The following is a 23,361-nucleotide window of genomic DNA, read 5'->3' on the forward strand; positions in this document are numbered from 1 at the left end:
TGGAAAGATATACACCAAATGTCAACAGTGCTTATCTCTGTGTTGACATAAAGGGCTTTTATTTTCTTTATACTATTCTGTGTTTTCTAGATTTTCTACAATAAACACGTAGATAAGAGATTTTTAAATGTCTCTCAAAATGATACTCCCTCAAACCCATAATGGCCTTCCAAGGAAGGCTCAGGGTGAGGGCATGTGCTGGGGGGATGGGCAGGGGTGTCCCCTAGCAGTCAGTCCCTGCGTGGGCACCAGCTACTGCCTAGCTGGGGTGACGGGTCCTGACCCCGGGCCCTGTGGGCAATACTCTGGTGGCTCTGTCCACTGTTTCGAGTGGAAATGGAACTGGGGCAGGCAGGCGCCTGAGGTGACGCCGGGGTCAGTTGGCCAGTTCTACAGCCTCAGCATGCAAGGCGCCCTCCCGAGGGAACCAGAGGGCAGCCCGGAGCCTTCCATCTGGGGGACTTAGCCATTTATGGAACAGCTGGGGCAGGGCTCCAGAAGCCCAGAATGTCTGCTTCCTCTTTGCTGCCCAGAGCCCTCCTGAGTTGGTGTCCAGGCCTGGCAGGGGCTGCCTGCCATGGCAGGACAGGGGCCAGCTGCCCCGGCTGAAGGGGAGACTGGGATGGGCGCTGGGGGGTGCTGGGGCCAGAGCTCTGGGTATTTTCCAGCCTCTTCTTGGAGGAGGATGAAGACCCCCGAGAAGTGACTCCTTGACTGTCAGGAGGTGAGAGAGCTTCCCCTGTCCCTGGCTTCCCTGTGAGGGACATGGACACAGATGGGGAGGGCAGGACCTTTAATTGAATTCAGAGAGAGATGGGGAGGGGGTTCCATGTTAGGTGGCCTGGTCCCCAGGGGCCAGGGGGCCAAGGTGGTTCGTGGTCCAGAGGACTGGAGGAGGGGGGAGGAGGGGCGGGAGGGGCGGGAGGGGGAGGGGGGAGGGAGGGGGAGGGGGAGGAGGGGTGGGAGGGGGAGGGGGAGGGAGGGGAGGGGGAGGAGGGGCGGGAGGGGGAGGGAGAGGGGGGAGAGGGAGGGGAGGGGGAGGGGGAGGGGGAGGAGGGCTGGGGTGAGCCTTGAGAGCAGTGGCGGGTCGTCAGCCCATCCCCGGGCCTTCCCGGTCCCTGGGTCTCCCGGTGGCGCATTCCCCGGCAGGCCCGCCCAGCCCTCATCTCAGGAGTGTCTGAGCTCCACCTCGGAGCCAAACTGGGACCCGCTGTGGGGGTGGTGAAGGCTGTGGTGGCGGATGCTGAAGAGCCGGTAGGCGAGGCCCAGGGTGGCCACCAGCAGGGCGACGCCCAGGAAGAGCAGCACCCACTGGCCCACGCGGGCCTGCTGCTCCTCCAGGTTCAGGCCCAGGAAGCTGACACGGCCGGAGCCCGGGAAGGAGGCTTCCGAGCGAGCTGGGAAGGGAGGAAGGAGAGCGGGCGCTGGGCCGGTCCCGGGCCGCGGGCTGGCTTCCCACCCGCCCCCGCCCGGAGGTCGGCCTCCCACCTGCCTGAACCTGGGGGGGCCTGGCCCTGCGCGAGCCCCAGGGCGGCCTGGGGCCGAGGGGGGTGGGTGGCGGTACCTGAGTTTGGCATCCAGTTGTACTGCGGCCAGCCCAGCTTCTCCCCGTGCCGCGTGTTCTCGGTCACGAGCCAGTCCAGCAGCGGCTTGAAGTAGGTCATCATGGCAGCGGCCGACATCTTGGGCTGGCCCGTGATGAGCCGCATGGCTTCGGGCCACGGCCGACTGAAGCCCAGCTTCATGGCGTCGCTGGGGGAGCCCCGGGAAGGGGACCGAGTCAGAGGGACAGGCCTCGGGGCTCCCTGCCCGTCTGCCCCAGCCTCGTACGGGTTCTCTCTGCACCCCACCTCCCCGCGCCAGCTTCCCTCGGCCTGAGAGGCCCGCGCAGGGCAGGTCGGGGGCGGGCTGGGGGAGGGGCTCCTCAGGCCCTGGGAAGTAGGTCAGAGGGTGGACAGCAGGCAGGGGGACACCAGAGGAGACTCACGCCAGGCGCTTCCCGGCCTCCTGGGACTGGTAGATGTCGCACTTGTGCAGGGGGCCCTTGTGGCCCGCCGCCTGACACAGCGCCTCGTGGAACTGGAACTGGATGACGAAGCTGACGAAATACCTGCGGGAGGACAGGCGAGGCCTGGGACCAGGGCGGAGGGGCGGCGTCACCGCCCCCGGCCACCACTGCCTCCGCCCCGGCACCTCCCGCCCACGCCCACGCGGCTGCCTGCACTTCTCAGCAGGGCCTACTCTGAGCGCCTCTGGGCGTCCCTCGTGGGCGAGGAGGGGCAGGGGCACTGGCAGAGCCCTTCACGGACGGACGTGGCAGGCTGCTCTGGACGCAGCGAGGTCTCCGTCCCTGGGCTACGTGCATGGAGAGGCCGGGTGTTGCCCAAGGGGTCACCTCTCTGACGAGGCAGGGAGGCCAGCCCGAAGGACCTCCTTTATCCCAAATTTGGCAGCAGGAATTCCCTGCAGAAGTCTGCCGGTCCAGGTGGGGGTCGCCTCTCCGAGCCTGGGGAGGTTGTGAATGTCCTGAACCAGCAGGGCAGGCCTCCCGCTTTGAAGGCTGGGCACAAGCCGTGTGTCACTGACTTTCCTGGCATTTCCTAAAGTGCTTCGCCAAGGCTGCTGGTCAGAATTTGGAGTGCATCCCCTCTGCGCACCCCCGCCTAGAGAATTATCTGTGCTAAGCTCGGAAGCTAACCATCACATGGGCCTGGCTTCTGTGTGAAAGTGAGTGCCAGCTTGGAAGCTCAGAAATCCTTCGGGAAGGCGGGCGGAGGCCCTCCCTGCGGGTCATCCTGGCACACTGGCCGGGTCAGGCCTGTGCTGCGCCCTTGAGTCTCCTTGGCTCCCTGCCCACCTATGCTCTCTGGAGCATCTGAGCAGGCTTTCTCTTTCTTCCTGGACTCGGGGACAGAATTCACCCACCCTATGCTTACTTATTAGGTCTTGACTATGTGCTGACGTTGTGCCAGGTGCTGGGGTGGAGGACTGGGCACAGTGGGCATAAGCCCTCCCTCACTGCCTTCCGGGGAGCACAGGAGGCAAGGGCTGGGGTGCCCTCTACGTCCTGCCTCACGGGTGGCCTGGGCTACTTGTAGCCCAGGGGCCCCCAGCCCTCTACCCTGAGGTGTCCCCAGATCCCTACCTCTGGGAAGGGCTCCAGATCCTCTAATCACCCTTCCTAGTCCCCAGCAAGTGCTCCCCTGCAGCACATGGAGGGAAAGGGGCTGCGTTGGGTGCATTCACGCTATGGCTGCATGACTCACAACGCGGCTATGTTTCTGTATTCCATTTAAGACAGTGACTTAGGGACTTCCCTGGTGGTGCAGTGGTTAAGAATCCGCCTGCCATTGCAGGGGACATGGGTTTGAGCCCTGGTCTGGGAAGATCCCACATGCCGCGGAGCAACTAAGCCCGTGCGCCACAGCTACTAAGCCTGCGCTCTAGAGCCCGCGAGCCACAACTACTGAGCCCGTGGGCCACAACCACTGAAGCCCGTGCGCCTAGAGGCCATGCTCTGCAGCAAGGGAAGCCACCACAATGAGAAGCCCGTGTACCGCAACTAGAGAAAGCCCGCGCGCAGCAACAAAAACCCAACCTAACCAAAAATAAATAAATTTTTTAAAAGAGAAAAAAAAAGTCAGTAACTTAATAATGGTGGGTTATGGCCACCAGTTCCCAAACATGCTATGTATTTGACAGTGTGATAAGAAGTTAGCTCTTGCAATGATCCTGTGAAATAGGATTCCACAGCTGAGGAAAATGATGCTTACAGAGACTGAGGAATTTACTCAAGGAAACAGAGTTGTGGAGACGAGATTTGAACCCAGTTCTGTCTGGGCCCCAGCCTATGACCCCATGCCCCTAATAATACAGACTCCCAATCTAGCTGGGTCTCTAATCCTAGTTCTAGTGGATAGAAGGTATTCCAGGTACAACTTAAGTTATATCAGAGGAAATACCTTCAGTATATAGTAAGGGAATCACAATCTTGTAAAAATAAAAAAACAGTGCTCAGGTCATGATCCGGCCGTGGGTCATGGTTAATGTTAACTAACAAAGGTCTTATAAGCATTAGCCAGTTATAGTGAAGTTTTTGTTTTCAGCTGTCAAGAGGGTGCGGGCTCTTGTCACATCACAAGAGTGAAACAATGGCCAGCCTTGGTCACAGGTGAGTGGCCCGGTCACAGGTGAGTGGCCCAGACACAGTGGGCCATGCAGCCGGGTGCCCAGGTCGCCCTGACGGTAGCTGCCGGGGGGCAGCAGCAAGGGCAGCCCGAACGCTGAGCGGAGGCGCTGCCCCTCACGGCACCCTCCTCCCTTTCCTGTTACCTGATATATGGCACGCTTGAAGGAATGTGGAACTTGGCCCCTGGGTCAAAGTCGCCTTGAGACCTGGCCACTGGGGGACAGAGGCCCTGGTACTTCAGCCTGTTGGGGAGGAAGACACATTAGAGGGAGGGTTTGGGAAGAATCAAGCTGGGAGAGTTGGTGTTTTCGATTTGAAGTATGGCGCCTGCACTGGGCGCTCCAGACTCCTGTGTGCTGTGCCTCTGCGCATCACGGCACTTACACACACACACACACCCCTAGACGCCACAGACGCACACGCACCATGTGCACACGGATACACGTGCAAACACCCCGCCACGGAGGCCCCCCCAGCCCACAGCAGCATTCCAGAACCTGAGGCTCCACCACTCCTGGTTGTAGTTCTCCTTGGTGATGCTTCCGTCAAACACCCTCCAGCGCCACTGGTCCACAAGATAGCTGAAGGGAACAAAGGCGATCTTGTCGAGCGCCATCTTCATCAGAAAGTTGATGTCCTCCTCTGCCAAGGGAAGGGGGCCCTGGCATCAGATCCAGGCCTGCCTCCTAGCAGTGGGGCTGTGATGGGCGCGATGGGGGGAGCGGGCGGGGCGAGCTGTACCTCTCTGGGTCCTGCGACCTGCCTCTTGGGATGGTATGGGTTTCATCCTCCCACTCTCCCTGCTGGTTGCCCCTCTTGTTCCCCACTGTTCTGTCCCAGCTCTGCCTGTGGGCTATGAAGTCTCCTCTCTCCGCCTCCCAGGCTTGCCCCTTCTTGGCCCCTCTGCCCACTAGGATCTCCCCGTTCCTCTCTCACCATAGCTGCCGTCCCCACTGCTCAGCAGGTTGATCTTGTGCAGGTGCTTGGGGGTAGACACTGAGAGGGCCAGCACATCCCCAATGGCCTCGTGAAAACCAGGGTTGGCACCCTCCCGGAAGGTCACCGGCAAGTCCTTGTACTGCATGAAATACTGTATGTGGCCCATTTCGTGGTGGGCCACCACCAGGTCCTCCATGTTCACAGTGGTGCACTGCTTGATCCTGGGAACACGGGGGTGGGGAGACGGTGTGGAAGGGGGCAGTGAGGATCCCTGGGGCAAAGGGACCTTCTGTCCTTACTGGATGCAGAGCGTACCCACAGGACTGCTTTATGCAAGGAACACAGCATTATGGGAAGGAAAGCCGAAAGGGGAAATAGAGGGAATCTGGGGGTTAGAAGCCCCGAACGTCTGGTCCTCCAGACTATTCCTCTGCCCCCAACTTCCCTGAACAACTGACTCCAGCCCACACAGCCGTGTGGCTTCCTAACTGTACGAAGTATGTGCTCTAGAGGCATGGGGACCCTCGGTCACGGTCCGTGTAGGGCTTGGGTCATGTGAGTCATGTGGTTCCTCATTACGTGCTTTGTCTCTCCCAAGACTTAGGCTTCCTGAAGGAAACAACAGCGTCTGAGCTCTTCTGCATCCCTTGTGCCCAATGCCAGCAAGGATATTCATCCCAGGATTTCTCAGGGCCAGGACTAGAGGGACATCTGCTGAGCAGTCCAAGCCAGAGGCTGCATCACTTTCCATCTTCTGTGAGCCAAAGCAATTCTCCCTTGGATCTAACCAGAACTCTTCAGCTCAGTTGACCCCCTTTGTCTGTCATTCTAGGGAAAGAGCTGCCCAGCACCCTGGTGACAATGAGGTTGGGAGCTGTCCACCTTCTGCTATGACTCCCCATACAAGGAAGATCCCCAAAGAGCCCTCACCCCCTTGATTCTGTCTGCGCCCAGCCCTACAGCTCTGGTCCTTGTGCCTTTGAAGGAAGGACCCAAGGCCAGGTGAGCCAGTGAAACTGGCTGCTTTGTTCCAGGATCTCTGTGCCCACTCTTCTCATAAGAGACACTTCATCAGCTGTGGCAGATCATCTCTGCCACTTCTCCCGAGAGGTGGAATCTTCTTTACCTTCTCTTGAAACTGGGTTGGCCTTGTGACTTGCTTTAGCCAATGAAATGTGGTAGAAGTGACCTGTCCCAATTTTAGACTTAGTCTTTAAGAGATCTGGCTACTTCTACTTTTGCTCTGGGGATGCCAGCCTCCAGGTAAAAAATAAAAAATCTGACCACCTAAGGCTGCCATACTGTGAGGAAGTCCAAGCTTTCCTGGAGAGAGATGTCCCACCAAACCCCAGCTGCTCCAGCCATGCCAGCCCAGGTGCCCAGCACGTGAGTGAAGGAGCCCAACGTGAACGTCCCTGCCCCAGCACGTGCCACACAGAGAAAAACTGAGGAACCGAACAGACAGCCGGAAGCACAGCCCCAGATAGACGGCCCCACTGAGCCACGCCAGCCCTCTCTAGCCCTGCGGAGCTCTCCACCACTGCAGAGCAGGACAAGCCATTTGCACTGTGCCTGAATTCTTGGCCCATAAAATCATGAGCGTAAGCAAATGGTTGTTTTACACCACTAGGTTTTGGGCTGGTTTGTTATGCAGCAGTAGGTAACTGAAACACTGTCCTCCAATGAAGACAGCTTCTGAGCCCATCAGTGGTGAGAGTGGATCTGTGCAAAGCCCCCACGTCCCCATGTGCCTCCGTGTTAAGGCACAGGCACTCAGGGAGAGGGCCAGCTGTACACAGGGGCCGCCTGAGAGGGAGGGAAGGCTGGCAGCTCACGTGGGGCTCACCCCCAGGACTGGGACCTTGAACGCTGGGCTGACAGAGCTGGTCAGCACTCGAGGAAACCCTGCCACAAGCCAGTGGCCAAGCTGCAGCCAGGCCCAACTCTCTTAACCCTCCGTCCCCTGTTCTGGCTGAGGAGACAGCAGCGGAGCCTGTACTTGACTCGTCTCCTTGTCCTCTGGGCTCAGGACCAGGTCCCCCTGGCCTGTAGCCCGGACATACCTGAAGTCCTTGCCGTTGAAGAAGTCCCAGGCGGAGGCGTGGCACACCACCTCCCGCCCATCGGTCGGCTTCTCCAGCATAGACTTGCTCCAGAACTCGGGGGGCACGGGCAGCAGCCCCAGGGAGGTGAAGAAATTGTCTGCTTCCTTAAACATCCTTTGGGGTGTCCAGCCCTGCAAGCAGAGGGAGCTCTGCCGAAGCTGGGGATTGTGGGGATGGACTGTGTGCCGCAGTGGGAGGGCCCTGGGAGAGGGCCAAGCTGGGAGTCTTGAATCAGAGGGCCCTCTCCCACCTGGGCAGGGTCCCCCTCCCCTGTGCCCTGGAGGAGCAGGGGTGCAAGGAGGGGGTCGGTGCGGACCTGCTTTATCATGGCCTCTGTGGCATCCATCCTGGGGGCTGAAGGGAAGGGTACTACCAAGTCATAGATGTTGGACCAGCTCTGTGCCCACATGTTCCCTGGAGGCGGGTAGAGGAAGAGATGGCGGAGAGAGGAGAGACAGGTGTTAGATCTTAGGCTCAGCACCGTCATGCAGGGGGAGGGAACACTGATCATAATCTGACCAGCCACTGCTCTGTCCCCTCCCTGTCGCCTGAGGTCAGTTTACAGGTCAGCTGGCAAGAACCACCCTCCTTTTGGAGAGGCTGATGCCTCTGCATTCACCGCAAGAGTGGAGATAAGGAAGCTATTCAGAATGAGTGGAAAGGTGCAGAAATACATTTGGAGAGGCTCTGACAGCCAAAGGGGACTAAGCTTGAGCTGACATCAAGTGGAGCCTACAGTGCAAACCAGTGAGAGTCAGAGCGAGTGAGAAGCGAGAATGGGAGGGGGGAGCGAGCCTGGGCCTGGCTGCTCTGCTCGTCTTGGGGGCTCAGCTCTAAGCCCCAGCTCCCAGGGCCAGCCGGGCACCTGTGTTCCCTCCCGGGGTCTGTGTTTCTCCGCCATGGAGCTGATATTCTCTGGTCTCACAACAGAGGGACCAAAAATGGCTGGTCTCTTGGGCTGCAAAGACCCTCTAGGCTGAGCAGAGCTAGACCCAAAGCTGGACGGGGGGTGGTCTCCCTCTGATTTGTCAATGGTCCATGGCCCCGCCTGGCCTCTCTGTTCACAGTAAGAAGCCCCCAGAAACGTGTTCCCGATGGCCCGACAGAGACAGGAACCCAGTAGCCTCTACTTTGCCGCAGTCCCCACCATCCCTTATTGTCCTCCACTGCCTGCTTCAAGTGTTCAGGGCATCTGAGTTTACAACCCCTGGAGAATGAGGCGCCCAAAGTTGAGGAGGATCTACACTCTCACAGCTCCCTTTGCCTGAATGTCGTGTCTGCCTTTCTCTCCCCACGACTACTTTCTCCATCTGTCAGAACCTCTCATCTTTCAGGGCTCTGCTCACATGCCACCTCCTGGGGAGGCCTTCTCAGCTCCCACTCACGGCCCCCTCCTCTCCCTCATGCTGCCTGGAGCTGCGACGGGTGATGTGGTCTCCCCACGACAGGCCTATGAACTCCGCCCACTGCCCCATCCCTGATGACCTGTGTAACGTGGATCTGTAGCAAACGTGGCACCAAATGCAGGGAGGGGGCTCTTCTCCCCACCCCCAGCCCCGACCCCACTCCAGCCCTGGCAACATTCCCCAGCCTCAGGTGTCATCTGCAGACCCTTCCCAGTCTGCCCTCTGCCCTCTGGCCAGCCCTGGGCTGCCCCCTCCCTCATACTGTTGACTGTCTCACTTGCCCTCACCCAGCAGGTGGGCTGGGATGGGGCCCTCCAGGTTGATGAGCTCGGACCCGTAGAAGCGATACAGGGCCCGGCGCACGTAGGCGTGCAGGTTCAGGTAGAGCGGCTGCAGCTCCTGGAAGAGGTGCTCCAGCTCGTACTCCAGGAATGGCATCTCGTACATAGATCTCCAGGAGTCCCCTCCGTCCTTGTAGCCTGCAGAGGGGACACAGCCAGGCTCTCAACACCTGACCATCCCCTGAGCGCCCTGCCTCCTCCCCCCTCACCTCTTGGGTTTCAGAGGACCTTTCTGAGGGCCTCGCGGGGGGCTGGGACCCGACAGCCAGTGACACTGGCAGAGAGGACTCACCATTGAGCCTGGCAGCCTTGTTGCTGAGCTCCACATATTGGGGGAAATATGGGAGGATGGATCTCCCCACCTTGTCTCGCCAGCCCTTCCATGCCCACAGCAGTTCTTCATAGTTCCGGGATGTGGCCATCAGATGTGTCAGATCTAGGTGGGAGGGATTGGATGGCTTTAAGCCTCCAGCTCTTGGCTCAACTCCCACCTCCTTCAGAGGTGGAATAAAACTGGAAAGGGACTGCACAGGCAGCAAGTCGAGGGAACTTGGAGACAGGCTGGTGCCCTTTCCATGGGGCTTACAGGGCGCCAGGCCCGGGGCTCAGCGCTTCCCGTACACAATCTCAGGCAACTGCAGGGCTGCAACAGCCCTGTGAGGGATGCCCTTGACCCTCTTTCCACGCAAGCGGTTTGGTGACACGGCTGCGTTCCCCAGCCAGCAAGTGGCTGAGCTGGGGCACAAAGGGCCCAGACCCCAGAGCCGCTGCTCCCAACTCGTTCCCTGCCCACCACCTCCCCGGGAGAAATGGCTTGGAGGTCAAAAGACCCGAGTTCTTGTTCGGTTTCCTCCTGACCTCGAAATCACCTTGGGTGAATCACGGGACCCCTCCTTCCCTGACTATGAAATGGGGATTATGCCGGCCCAGGGGCAGGACGCCCCTGGGCAGGGACAGTGCCTCCTTCATCCCCACGTCCCCACAGGGCCCAGGGCATCTTTCCCACATTGTGACTGGACTGATTAATAAAAGAACAGCTGTGAAGGCAAAGTACAGAGATCCATTCAAGCATCATCAGGGAGCCAGAAATCTTGCGTTTGTGTCCTGTCAAAGCCGTGACTATACGAGTGGCCTCCTGGCTTAGGGATTACACGGAGCTCACATCTACCTCACAGAGCTGGGATGAGGATGGTGTGAGCTCACGTGTCGGTTCTGAAGGTGGCTCCCCTTCCTGCCCGGCCTGGCCTGAGACGGAGGCCTGAGGGCATCCGCACCTCATGGACTTGTGCTCTATCCTGAAACATGCTATGCGCTACCTACTCTTCACAGACAAAGTACATTCAAGTTAATTTTATTGGGGGAAGAAACATATCTTGAGAATTTTGTCCTCTGCTGATGTGAGTGTTCTGTTTTTGTGGGTGCTTCTTATTTTTACTACTGGCAGTGACCTGACGGCCCAGCCCTGGATTAAGGGGCTGACCGATGGGGGGTGAAGGCCATACTCCCTTTAATGCTCTTCTCCATAAATGCACACAAATGCACATCCCCTTCCCCCCACTTTGCGTGCCTACCCACATACACAACCCTCAGGCCAAACCCTGTCCCAGGAAAGCTGCTTCTCTCTCCTGTTTATTTTCCATTTCCCCTTCTGTTTGTCATTGTTCTAATGTGGGAGCTGGGCGGAGGGCCAGGAAGAGACTGCTTCTGGGTGGAGACTCCTCAGGAAAAATGTTTATGCCTCTGGCTCCTCGACCCTGGGAAGCACGGGTCAGAGAGGGGAGGGGGTGTATCTGTGCGCAGGTACTGGGGTGTCGGGGCTGAGCTCCTTCAAAGAGGAGAAGGTAAGAAGGACCAGCCAGTCTCCTGCGAGAGAAAGAGGACAGGCCAGAGCTGGCCCACTCCTTCCAGTGACGAGTGGCGGCAGAGGGAGTGAAGTGGGAATGGCGTGGACGTGGCTTCTGCTGGCTGAGGCTTCAACTTCTGGGTGGAGGAGGGGGCCAGGGAAGGGCCAGGGAAGATGGGGAAGGTGGATCGGATCAAGGAAAGAGCGCAGAGGGGAGATGCCTAGAGTTACTCTACCTACTGGGGAGTCCAAGCCCCTGAGAGATGAATTTGAGATACACCTGCTCTGAAGGGCGGAGTGGAGGGAGGAACAGAGGGCACCCAGTGGGAGCGGATGGGCGGAGCCAAGGGCAGGGCAGGGGACCAGGGCAGCGATGAAGGAGGTGTCGGTTCTAAGCAGGGTCAGAGGAGCACCACCGGTGGGAGACAGGGAAGTGAGTCTCCCGGGCGCGCGGACCCCGTGAGTCAGACGTGAACTCCGCCCTTTCACGGCCAGCACCCCTGACCTCCCCAGGCCTCCCTCTCACTCCCCACGTGTGCTCACCAGGCTCGAGCTGCAGACAAGTGCCGTTGCTATGGCACACAGAGGCCACGCTGTAAGTGGTCTCCATGTCCAGCAGGATCTGGTTGTACTGCAGGGGGAAGGAGAGGGGCGGCCAGCTTGAGCCCTGGGCTCCCTGCTCCGCCCCCGGCACCATCGTGGACCTGGGCTCTGCAGCTGAGGCGGGTGCTCCCAGAGCTCTGCCTTCTCAGCAAGTTTGTAGGTGTGTGTTGACGTGCCAGATGTCACGACACGGCAAATCGAGGAAGGGGAAGCAGCATGAAGGCCAGACGCTGTCCCCCGAGCTAGGACCCTCCCCTGACCCTGGATCCTCCGCCCCATGCGCCCCACGAGGCACACACCTGCTCCAGCTCCCTGACAGGCAGCGCCGCCCGCTCTAGATCCTGAATCTTCTTTATCATCCGCTTCATGGTGGCGTTCTGGAAGTTGGTCACGTCAAACTTCCTGGCCCAGGTGCCGTACTTGACAGTGTGGTTTGCCATCTGTACGTTCTTCTCCAGCTGAAGGCACGGGGGAACCGTATCATGAGGCCCAGGAGCTCTAGAAAGGCCTCCTGGGAGGAGGCGCCTTGAGGGGAGCCAAAGGGACTGAGGGTGTCAGGGTGGGGCCGGTTTCACCAAGTGGCTGCCTTTGCCTATGAAGACCCTCTTCGACCCGGACTGTCTATAACATCCTGTGTGCAGTACCTGCCCCTCAACAGATGGCCATTTCGAGCAAGACATCTGATGGCAGCGGCAGAGAAGGAAACCCCACCCCGTGTCCTAAAGGCTGTTAGGATAGATGCAGCCTGGTATCTGCTCTGTGGCCTCTCTGAGCCTCAGGGTCCCAGCTGTAAAATGCGAATGAGGTCACTGGTTTCGCAAGGCTGTTGAGGAATCAATGAGGCAACAGATGTCCAGTGCCAAGGAAAAGTGGCCGGCACACAGTGGGTCTTCAAGAAATGTTAGTCCTCTGCGGCTCACCTTGGTTAGTCAGCGCTCAGCCACACAGGCGGGGAGGGGGGTTGGAGGGGGGTTGGAGGGGACGCACAGCCCTCTCAATGGTGGCAAACGGGAGCGTTCAATCTTTTTAAAAACTGACTTTAGCATCACTTATTTATCTACAAATTATTCCGTTACCAACAACGGGTTGGTTGTGAATGATAAGGCAACTTGTTTAGGCACTGGGTGTGTGCCTGAAATTGGACGCTTTTCAATATGCCATTGGGATTCTTCACAAATTCTGACAGCCTGTTCCCACTGAGGTGACGTCGGGGGGCGGAAGGGCGGCCTGCAGTGCCTTGGGTTTCAGAGGGTGGCCCCCGGGGGAGGAGCAGACGTGTGCTGAGTCTGTGCGCGAGCTCTGGTGGGGGGAAGGGGGCGTGCAGGGGCCCCTACCAGTATCTTGCTGCCCTCCTTGGTGATGTTGGTATTATAATCCCAGCTGGCCTCGGCATACTCGTTCCACACCACCCGGGATCTCCGGTCATATTCCTCCACAAACCTGCTGGCCTCAGCCTCGTCGGACACCAGGTCTGTGGGACAGAGCAGAGAGACACAGACAGGACTCCCCCTGCCCTTCCACTGCTGCCCCGGCCTCCCCGCCCCGGCCCCCAGCTGGTCCCACTTGGGCTCTGGGTTTTCGGGCTGCTGGTTGTCGAGTGGCGGGTAGTCGTCTGGCTGCTGGCTGTTCCCTGGCTGACTGACACCTGGCCGGTGGTCCCCTGGCCAGGGGCCAGCAGGGGGCGCCCACAGCAGAGCAGGAGGAGGAGGAGGAGGCGGGACAGTCCCGGAGCAGCCCAACCTTGGCCCATGGCAGCAGGAGAGCAGAGTCCTGCAGCCCCTCCCCCTGGCCTATAAGAGCGGAGCCTGCAGTGTGACCTCAGCGTGACCTCATAGAGCAGTGTGCCTGCCAGCCAACCCCCGGCCGGGGCCTCAGATCTGGGCATACCCTCCCCAGGATGCTGGGAAAGATGTGCCCACCCCACCCCAGGGCCCTGCCAACCAGCTCAGGGGGCTGCCTGGCCCTCCAGGCAGGGCGCCAGGGCCCGGCTGGGAGAAGCTGATGGGGAACCATGAACCGGGGGCCTGGTCCCGAGCCTGGAACTGAGAACCTGCGGTAGCGCCCCGCCCCAGGCTCCCTCGGGCCTTACCAATGCCCTCTGGGTAATTGTCGGGCATCGGTGGGCGCCACTGATATTCTGGCCAGCCCAGGACCTCGCCATTCTGCCGGTTCTGCTCTTGTAGCCACTGTGTGACCGGCTGGAAGTAGTTGAGCAGCGGCTGAGCGTCCAGGGAATCTGAGCCGACCATGTCCTTCAGCACCTCCTGCCAGGGCCGTGAGGAGCCTGCCTGCAGCAGTGCCCTGTCAGGCAGAGCGGGCACAGTGGGCACAGGGCTCTCGGGCCAGGGGCCACTACCGCTGCCCTGGCCCACCTGCCCCATCTCCGGCCACTTCTGCCCCCACTGGATGGCAAGAACAGCAGCATTAAGACCCAGGGCCTAGGAGCTCTGTGAAGGGGGGAACGTATGTTTTGCCCCATGCCAGCCAAGAGGCCCACTCAATAAACATTCGACGAGAGAAAGAAAGGGAGGGGGAGGGGAGAAAGGCCCCCTCCACTGGTCTGGTGGTGGTGCCCTCACTGGCATGCCCTTCACTGGTCGCTCCCCTCACTTCCCACTGCCCTCCCTGTGCCCCACACACCGGAGCTTGGCCCCCGCCTGGGTGGACTGGTAGATGTCGCACTGGTGCAGCGGGCCCTGGTGGCCCGCCTCCTTGCACAGGGCTTGATGGAGCTGGAACTGCAGGACAAAACTCACGAAGTACCTGCAGGCACAGGGTGGGCATGAGGGGGATGGTGGAGGCCCCTCGCCCAGGTCCCAGCCAGCTTCCGCTGGGCAGAGGCCAGACCAGGGGCTGCCTGGGGGAGAAGGGAGAACCGAGCTTGGCTCAGGAGAGAGGCCCCCTCAAATTCCAGGCCGTTGAGGGGTCCAGAAGGGTGTGGGAACAAGCCCTGGGAATGGGGGTCCCAGAGTAGGGGGAAGGGGACTAAAGGTGTGCTGGAAGTGGGGGCGACAGTACCTGATGTATGGTGTCACATTTGGGACATGAAACTTGGCTCCAGCGTCAAAGTGGGTTTCGTTTCGGACAACTGGAGGACAGATCCCCTGATACTTGGTTCTGGAAGAGGATGTGGTTAAATTGTCTTAGGACCCAAGGGTTGTACACAGGCTGATTTTACCTTTGCAGAAAAGTCTGCTAAGCAGACATTCCCACGGGCCATACCTTCCCCATCCTGGCGAACCAGGAGAGACTGCCTGACGGAGGAAGTTTTAGGCAGGAAAGAATGCCTTGCGGAAGAGGATGGAGGCATCATTAGAGAGGAGGGAGGCAGGAGGCAGGTTGCCCGGGAGCGGGGGGAGGGCCGTTTGGGATTAGGCCCTTCCCGGTCCTGCTTTGCTCACCGAAGATACCACCAGTCATAGTTGTAGAGGGAAGGGGGGGTACGCCCACTAAAGACCCCCCAACGCCACTGGTCCACCAAGTAGCCAAAGGGCAGGAACGCAATTTTTTCCAGTGCCATCTTTAACAAGTAATTGATGTCGCTTTCTGTGGGGAGATGAAAAGAGAGAGGTCAGAGGGAGAGGGGAGTCCAGCTGGGACAGGGTGGGCCTGGGGAGAAGCCAGCAGGAGGTGAGGCTGGGCAGACGCATAGAAGGGAGCGCCAGGCTTTGGGACCCTGGGGCCCCGCTTGGAAGAGGGAGCTTGGGCAGTGGAGTTGGGACTCAGGGTGGGCTGTGAGGGTCTGGGTGGATCCCCAAACCTGCCTGACATGGGGCAGTGAGGCAGAAACAAGAAGGGCAGAGGGGAGCGGGGACAAATGTGGGCCTCCTGTGGGATCCAGTGGGGTCTGGGGGGGGCGGCTGCACTGGGCTCTCTCCACCCACCCCCATACCCTTGTCGTTGGTGACATGGTCCAGCAGGCCAATTTTGTGCAGATGTGCAGGAGTGGAGACGGAGAGTGCCATCACATCCCCGATGGCCTCATGGAAGCCGGGGTTGGCGCCTTGGCGCAGGGAGACGTGTTGGTCCTTGTACTGCAGGTAGTACTGCACGTGGCCCATCTCGTGGTGCACCGTGGACAGCTGGTCCATAGTGACCTGCGTGCACTGCTTGATCCTGGGGTGGGGAGAGGGCGTGGGTGAGGGTGAAGGATGGGTGGGGCAGGAACCAGAGAACAGTGGGGCTGGCGCCTGAGGGAAAGGAGCCAGGCGGGCACTGCCCCGGGGCTCGAAGGAGCGGGCGGAAACAGGCAAACACTTTCCCCTGCCCCAGCCCACACTCTGGCCTTTTCCCTTCGTTCCAAGGTACAGAGCTGACTGCCTGTCAAAGCTGCCCAGGGAAGGGACCCCGCCCCCAGCCAGTGCTGGGGCTGGGTTAGAGGCGGGCCTGGGAACTGGCTTCTCCGTGCCCAGGCTGCCTGCCCTGTGGGAGCCCCAGAACCCTCCTCCCGAATCGAGACCTGAAGTCTTTCCTGTTGTAGAAATCCCAGGCGGAGGCGTGGCACACCACCTCACGACCGTCGCTTGGTTTCTCCAGCATGGACTCTGCCCAGAACTCAGGAGGCATGGGCAAGAGCCCTAGGGAGGTGAAGAACTCCTCTGCCACCCGGAACATGTGTGTAGCGTTCCATCCCTGGTAGGGGTGTTCGCACGGGTCAGGGGCCAGCCGCTGGAGCCCGCCATGGCTGCCCCAGGGGCACGTCTGTGGTCCCCCACCCAGCTCAGCTCCCTGCTCATGAAAAGCACCTCTGCTCTGGGGCCTCCCTTCCCAGATGTCCGGCCCCTGCTGGCTAGAGTGGATGGACCGATGCTCACAGCCCCCACTCCCGAGGGGCCCCGGAGGAGGGATTGGCAGCTCAGCGAGGACGAGGACACAGACCCCAGCTCATGGCTTGGACACACACTCCAGGCTGCTGCTCTGTAGAAAGGGAGGGACTGAGGTCCCTTCCCGTCCCTCTCCTCATGTCTTGTTCACTCCTGTGGCCCCCACCTGGCCTGACTCCGAGCTTACCTTCTGCACCATAGTACTGGTAACGTCAAGATTGGGCTTGTCAGAGAAAGGCACCACCATGTCGTAGATTTTGTCCCAGCTCTGGGCCCACATGTCCCCTAGACAGAGGAGGGGAGCCAGACAGCTTGGCTCCCAGTCCAGCCAGTGCCTGCTTCCCCATGTGTGTCACTGAACGGCACCCTGGGCGCCTGGTGTCTGGACCCAGGGTGCTGCAGGGCCACTGCCCTCTCAGCTGGCTCACACATCAGTCCCACCCACACCCCCGAGTGCTCCACGTTCCCTGGGGCTGGCAGAGGCCAAGTGTGAGCCCAGGTGATGCTGCTGGGTCCTTTCTGACGGTGCCAGGGTCCCTGCCTCCCAACCCTGACGCAGGGCCACAGGGCTGGCTTCCTGGGGCATAAACTAGGCTCATTTCTCCTCCTCCACTGGACCTGGAGCTAAAGCCTCCAGTGTGACTCCTGGCTCTGCCTTTTAATAGTTTTCTGCCCTCTGCCAAGTCACTCGCGCACCCTAAGCCTCAGTGTCCCCGTGTGAAAAGTAGGAACAGTAGTGACCATGAGAAGGGTCACCTGCTTTATGGGCTCATGTGCAGGGGATCGAGCAGTGCGGGGCTCTGAAATGTGACACACGATGAGGAGGACCCTGGACATGTGTGGTGGCAAGGCCAGGTCCTTACCCAGCAGGTGAGCAGGGATGGGTCCCCTGAGGTTGATGAATTTGTCCCCGTATCGGCGGTGCAGTGCGCGGCGGACGTAGGCGTGGAGGTTCAGGTACAGGGGCTCTAACTGATGGTACAGGTGCTCCAGATCCTCCGTGAAGGTGGGGGAGTCGTACCAGGAGCGCCAGTAGGCCCCCGTGTCTGAGAAGCCTAGCCGGAGGGTGGCGTTGGGGTGCAGCTCAGGCCCCAGGCTCTGGCACCTCCGCCTCCCAGCTACCACCTGGCCGTTCTCCCGGCTCAGGGCCAGTGTATCTGCCTGCTAGCTGGAAGGGAGAGCTTGGGGGTTGCTGCTCTACAATCTTGTAACTACGGGTTGCTCCAACTCCAGCTAAACAGATCCTAGAGAGCAGGAGAGGCAAAGTTGAGCCCTAGGGCTGGGAGGAGTGCCAGGAGCGCAGCATGAGGGCGATGGGGCTAATGCCCATTCCACCATCCACTATCTGTGTGACCTTGGACCAGTGTATGGAGTCACTGTAATAGCCGCTCTGCTTGCCTCAGGGGGCGGGGCTCAGTGGAGACAGAAGATGAGAGGGAAACGCCCACAAAAGGGACAGGGTGGCCATGCTCACCATCCTGCTTGTAGGCCGCGTTGCTGAGGGCAGTGAACTTCTGGTACAGGGGTTTCAGCGGGATGCCCACAGCGTTGTGCCAGCCCTCCCAGGCATAGAGTAGCAGGGCATAGCTTCGCGACGCAGCCAGGATGTTGGTGAGCTCTGAGACACAGGTGAGCAGGGTCAGTTTGGAGACTTCTGCGTTGAAGTCAGCAGTAGCCTTCACCAGAGCTCCCACACCGGTCCTCACCATCTCCACCTACTTCCTCAGCATCATGATACCCTCAAAGTCAAGGGCAACCTACAAGCTGGACAGGATGGCACTGGGAGCTATACAAAGTAAGGAGCCAGGCAGGGTCCTGGTTCCCAGGAAATGATTATTCTAAGGTGGCTGACACCAAGAGGACACCCACAACTTGAAACATAGGCAGACCCTTCATGGCTCCTTGGACGGAGTGGCTGACCTCAAGGCTGCCTGGTACGTGGCGGGGCGGGGGAGCTGTGGGGGGAGAGGAGGAGGTTTGCAAGGGAAGCCATGAGGGGTCTAAGGCCTGTGGAGGACTCTTGTGGGGAATGAGAGGACCCATGAAAGGGAAAACCAGGCAGCCAGGAGGAAAGCCGGTTGTGATGAGAGAGGAAAAAGCACACATGCATGTGGGGGTGGAGCGGGGGCTGGAGGCTGGAGATTCCAGAAATCAGTTTGCCTGGAGGAGCAGGGGTCTGGGGGCATCTGACAGTCCAGTCCCAATTGGAGGTTAATGCCTTTGGGTTTACCCACTCTCTCTGCAAAAACACGTCATCCTCCTGAGTGCAGCAGGCCAATGGGGAAGGGTAGGAAGCCCCCGAAGACAGAGAGAGTAGACACAGGGCAGTACCTGGGTCCAGGGACCAGCAGGTGGCAGTCTTGTTGGGGAAGCAGACCTTGGCCGTGGAGTAAATCCTGGACATGTTGCTTAGCAGAGAGTTGTACTGGGGAGTTAGAGTTGAGAAAATGTTAGCGATGAACAGTCCTTGGAGGTAATCTGGCGCCCTCTACTCTTTCCGCTGGGAGGAAAAGGGGAGATGCCTGGAGAGGGGGACGTGGCTAGGGCAAGGCCACGCTGTGGCACCCAGAGCACAGCTGAGCATGAATGCACGGATTCCACTTCCAGTGGAGCAGCCTGGGAAACTAGTGTCCTGAGAATTAGGGATCAGGGTTCAATTCTGAGCCCAGCCACCACCTTGAGCGAGGGCAAATCCCTCTCATTCTCTGACCTTGATGCCTTCTCAGCCCTTCCCAATCTTTCTGAGGAAGCCCATAAACCAAACCACCTATGGAGAAAGTTTGAAAACCCCTGTTTCATCCTTCTCTCTTTATTTGAATTTTGCTTTCTGCTCCATAATACTTGCTTTGATAGAAATGAACTTCTCTCACTCCAGCTCCAAGGAAGATCAGTACTTCAGGAATCCGTTCTGTGTTTGCGGGGCTTCCCCTACAGTCGGGGCCGGTAGAGATCCCAGGGTCCCTCCCTGCCAGGCCCCACCCCTCCGGGGCAATGGGGGCACCCAGGCCACTTCTGCATCCACCGCTCCACCAGGCCCACCTGCTGCCGCTCCTCCAGGGGCAGGTTGGCAGGGCCCAGGGTGCGCACGGCACTGATGATGCGTCGCAGCGTGGGGTCGGTGAAGTGCTGCCAGATTGGGTCGAACAGAGCCTTGGCCTTCTGGCCCCAGACCTCTGAAAACTCCTGGCTGATTAGGGCTGCCTCCTCCTGTGGGTACCAGGAGGGCACGAGAGGGTAAATAGGGGAAGCCGTGGCGCGGGGGAGGGGAGGAAGGCCAAGGGCTTCAGGAGACTGGGGCTTGTGGGAGCACGGCTCCCTCCTCCTGGGCCCTCGGGGTGAAGAACTGGGGGAGTCTGCCTCAGGGAGGCGGTGGAGCAGAAACTGGGGCCAGGAGAGGCGGGGGAAGAGTGTGAACTGTGGTGAGCGATGACAGGCACAGTGAGAGAGGGGTACGTTGCAGTCGGAGAGGATGAGAACCCAGAGCAGAGCGGGCACCCTCAGCGAAGACTGCCGCTGGCCCAGCCCGTCGTCAACCCCAGGCGCTGCCACCTGGGGGGACTCGGGGTCAGAGGGGCCAGCCTCATCCATTCGGTTCCTTACTGGGCATGTGCCCAGCACCGTGCTAGGAAACCGACCGCCTGTCTTGCTGGGACGGCGTTGGGGTTGGGGGTTAGCGGGGAGGCCGGCTGGCCCAGCCCGGTCCCCACCGCTCAGGGGCCGGGGGCGCACGCGGGGCGATGACTCCCCGCCCCCCAGCGCCCGTCCGCCCGCCGGTGATTGGGCGCCCGGGCCCCGCCCCCGCCCCGGGCCCGCGCGCCCACCTGGCGCCGCGCGTTTTCCTCGGTGATGTTGGTGTCGTGCGCCCAGCTGGCGGCCGTGCTGTGGAACAGCACCTGCTCGGCGCTCGAATTGAAGCTCTTTGCGAAGACCTGCGCACCGGCCTCGTCGGCGGAAAAGTTCCCCGGCTGCAACGCGGGGTCGAGCGCCAGGACCACAGGCGGCGGTGGTGGCAGCAGCAGCAGCAGCAGCAACGACAGCAGCGGCGGCCGCGGCCACCGGCGGCCCGACGCGGCCCCCATGGCGCGGTGCGCGGTGCAGCCTCTTCTCCCGCGCCGCGCCCGCCCCGCGGGTTATAAAACCCGACAGCCGCCGCCGCCTTCCGACACACCCTCACCTCCCCGCCCCGCCGCGCTTCCTCCTCGGCTCCAAAGTCCCCCGGCCGCTACGCGGGCCTAACGGAGCGGGGCGGGGACCGAGGCTTCCTGGCCCGCCCCAGGCAAGGGCGCCGGCCCGAGGCGGCCCCCTGCGAGATGCAGCCCGGGGGTGGCGGTTGGGCCTTAGGTCAGGTTCTCACAAGGGAGGCTAGAAAGAAGCCCCCTAACGGACACACACACCTCTGAAGCTGAGGGACCCAGCAGTTTGCTGGAACACCCCAGCCTGCCAGCGTGCCCTCCCCTTCCATCTCACAGCCTCGGCGCAGGGACCCGGGGCCCAGCGGTCTCTGACGCTCAATCTCCCGGCCTCGCCGCCCCAGGGCTCTCTGGACTCGGGAGTGACAAAGTGGGGGAGCTGTCCGCAGTGCCGCTAGTGCTGCCGGATAGGGTTAAGGATGGTCGCCCGGTCCAGCTTCTTCACGAGGCCCTGGGGGGAGAGGGTGTGGCCTGCGCGGGTAGGGGAGAGTTTAGCTTCCGCAGGCGCCTGGGGCGGTGCTCAGAGCCCCCGGCTCACCTGCGGACTGGGGAAGGGGGGCTGTCAGAAGGCGGGGGGAAGAATAGAGGAGCTGTTCTGGGAGGAGGGGGCGGGTAATAAAGCCAAAGGAGCACTGGCACACCTGCTTTCTTCACACGAGCTGTCATTCGCTCAGGCAGAAACAGTCACAGACTTGCCGACTTTGAGAGCTAGCTACAAAGATGAGCGCAGAGATGACAGCAACCTCTCCTTCAACAGGGGAAGACATGAAGACTCAGGTTGAATGGCTTGCTCCAAGTCACTCCAGGTCTCCACACTCCCCATCAGTCTTTCCCTGTCTCACCACGCGTTCCTCCAAGTGACAAGCACGGGGGAGGAAGGAGAGTGGCATCCTCTTGAGGCGGCTGGGGAGGCTGAGGGCTCGCCCCTAACTCCTCAGCATCATGGTGTCTGTCCCCAGAGGCGGGAGGACCTACCCCCAGCAGACGCCGACAAAGGTGTGGGCAGGGCGACGGAGGAAGCACAGGCTGGGCAGAGGGAGCAGGGAAGGAGTCAGTGACAGCTGCTCAGGAGACCCAACCCATCCGCAGCTTGGGCACCTTGGGAATCACCTGGGCTCCTGGGTATCTGTGTGCAGGATGGCGCCTGGGGCTCTGAGGGACACGTGGGCTCGCTGTGCCCTCTGGAGTGTGTGCAGGAGGCTGTGTGGCCCGAGGCCGTGCTGAGCTGCCAGATGACATGGTGCCAGGGTGGTGTGTGAAAGGGGGGGTGAGGGAGGAAGGCGGGGAGAAGAGGAGGGTGGCTGCCCCAGCCCTAGGAGGGGGAGCAGGGCATCGTCAGTGCTGTTGTTCAACAGTGTGGGGGAAGGCGGGAGGGGAGGAAGAGGAGTCCTGGGCCCCTGGCTTTCCTTCACTCCAGCGGACACTTCAGGGCTGGCGAACTGGACACCTGTGATCAGAGCAGCCCCATCGAGGGCAGGGGCCCGGCTGAGGGCGATGCAGTGAGCCTGGCCTCTCTTCCTCAGAACTCGCCAGCTCTCGAGTGGCTCTAACAACTGTGTTCTCCAGGCTTTGAGGGCAATGGGCCGTGTGTGCACAGTGAGCTGCTGTCTGCTGGGAGAGAGCAGTCTCTCCACCAGCTAAGGCATGGGTGGGGGGGATTTTGTGAGTGGCACCCCTTCAGGGCCCAAAGAAGGGGTCCTGGAGCGGAAGGATGGGCAGAGGGGGTAGAGAGCCTGGCGCTTAGCTTGTGACCGGGGAGCCCTTCTCTTCTACCAGGAAAGAAACAGCGTGGAAAGCTGAAGGGTTTGAGCAGGTCTGAGCAGGGCCTTGTCTCTGAAGAGCTCTCGAGCGCCGTGTCTGGGAGGCGGGTAGGGCAGGGGTTTTGCTCCACGGCCCATCCTCAGCTCTAAGGTGGCCTCGTGACGCTGTCTATGGAGCATCTGGGTTCAGCATGGAGCAGCCTCGGCCTCATTGGAAAACCATAAGAGCAAAGGCTAAATGGGGCTGGAAGATAATCTAAAAGTAAATACAACTTACATCTGGATAGCATTTTAGACCTTTCTGAATTCTTTTGTGTAAGTGATCTTATTTGATATTTATAATAACCTTGAGAGGTAGTAAAGAGATAAGGTCCTTTGTTCAGTCAGCTACCTCCCAGCTGCCATCAAAACAATGGAGATGGCTCTGAATCCTGCAGGAGGATGTAATTATGACCCCCCAGAGGCCTGACCCACCAAGGAAGTGCAGTCTGCTTGGGAGAGCTCCCCATCTCTCCACCTCTCTTCCAGGGGAGGACAGGTCACAAGTCACCACAGTTTGAGAAAAATATCCCTTAGAAAATATGCCCAACAATGGAATAAAATTGAGACCTGACCAAGAAACACATGAAAAGATGCTCAACTCCATCAGTCATCGCAGAAGTGCAAATCAAACCACAGTGAGATACCACTTCACACCCACCAAGAGGCCTAAAGTCAAAAAGACAGACGATAACAAATGTTGAGGATACGGAGAAATTGGAGAACTTATACGTTGCTGGTGGGATTGTAAAATAGTACAGCCACTTTGGAAAAAACATCGGCAGTTCCTCAAAACTTTAAACAGAGATGCCATGTGACCCTGCAATTCCATTCCTAAGCATGACAGCCCCAAATGGGAAATAACCTAAATGTCCACCAACTGATGAAGAGATAATCAAAATGTGGTGTATTCATACCACAGAATATTATTCAGCCATAGAAGAAATGAAGAATTGACTCTTTGCTACAGCATGGATAAGCCTCTAAAACATGATGCTAAGTGAAAGGCCACATGTTGTATAAATCCATTTACATGAAATGTCTGGAATAGGCAAACCCATAGAGACAGAAAGTAGATGAGTGGTTGCCAGAGGCTTGGGGGAGAGGGAATGGGAGTGACTGC

The 23,361-nt window shown here is 59.7% G+C and overlaps 1 protein-coding gene across 2 annotated transcripts; it reads right to left on the minus strand.

Moving 5' to 3' along the window:
- Positions 1–1,095: 1,095 nt before the first annotated feature.
- Positions 1,096–20,328, minus strand: LOC309838436 (angiotensin-converting enzyme; the record flags this gene model as incomplete). 2 transcript variants are annotated; one of them, XM_082679500.1, is made up of 25 exons in its annotated part: positions 1,096–1,397; positions 1,565–1,752; positions 1,988–2,110; positions 4,333–4,431; positions 4,687–4,831; positions 5,126–5,349; positions 7,192–7,364; positions 7,550–7,647; positions 8,927–9,118; positions 9,273–9,416; positions 11,367–11,454; positions 11,726–11,884; positions 12,761–12,897; positions 13,516–13,727; positions 14,067–14,189; positions 14,445–14,543; positions 14,828–14,972; positions 15,319–15,542; positions 15,886–16,058; positions 16,437–16,534; positions 17,113–17,304; positions 17,724–17,867; positions 18,581–18,674; positions 19,289–19,456; positions 20,071–20,328. In XM_082679500.1, the coding sequence occupies 25 exons, from the start codon at positions 20,326–20,328 to the stop codon at positions 1,168–1,170; spliced, it is 3,930 nt and encodes a 1,309-aa protein (XP_082535626.1). In that variant the 3' UTR covers positions 1,096–1,167. The 2 variants fall into 2 exon arrangements, with proteins under 2 accessions (XP_082535626.1, XP_082535627.1); XM_082679501.1 differs by lacking the exons at positions 14,445–14,543; positions 14,828–14,972; positions 15,319–15,542; ... (5 more) ...; positions 19,289–19,456; positions 20,071–20,328 and having other exon boundaries at positions 13,516–13,690; positions 14,067–14,152.
- Between the last annotated feature and the right edge of the window lie 3,033 nt (positions 20,329–23,361).

This window comes from Grampus griseus (genome assembly GCF_964374135.1).
Source record: "Grampus griseus genome assembly, chromosome: 20".
Taxonomy (NCBI): Eukaryota; Metazoa; Chordata; class Mammalia; order Artiodactyla; family Delphinidae; genus Grampus; species Grampus griseus.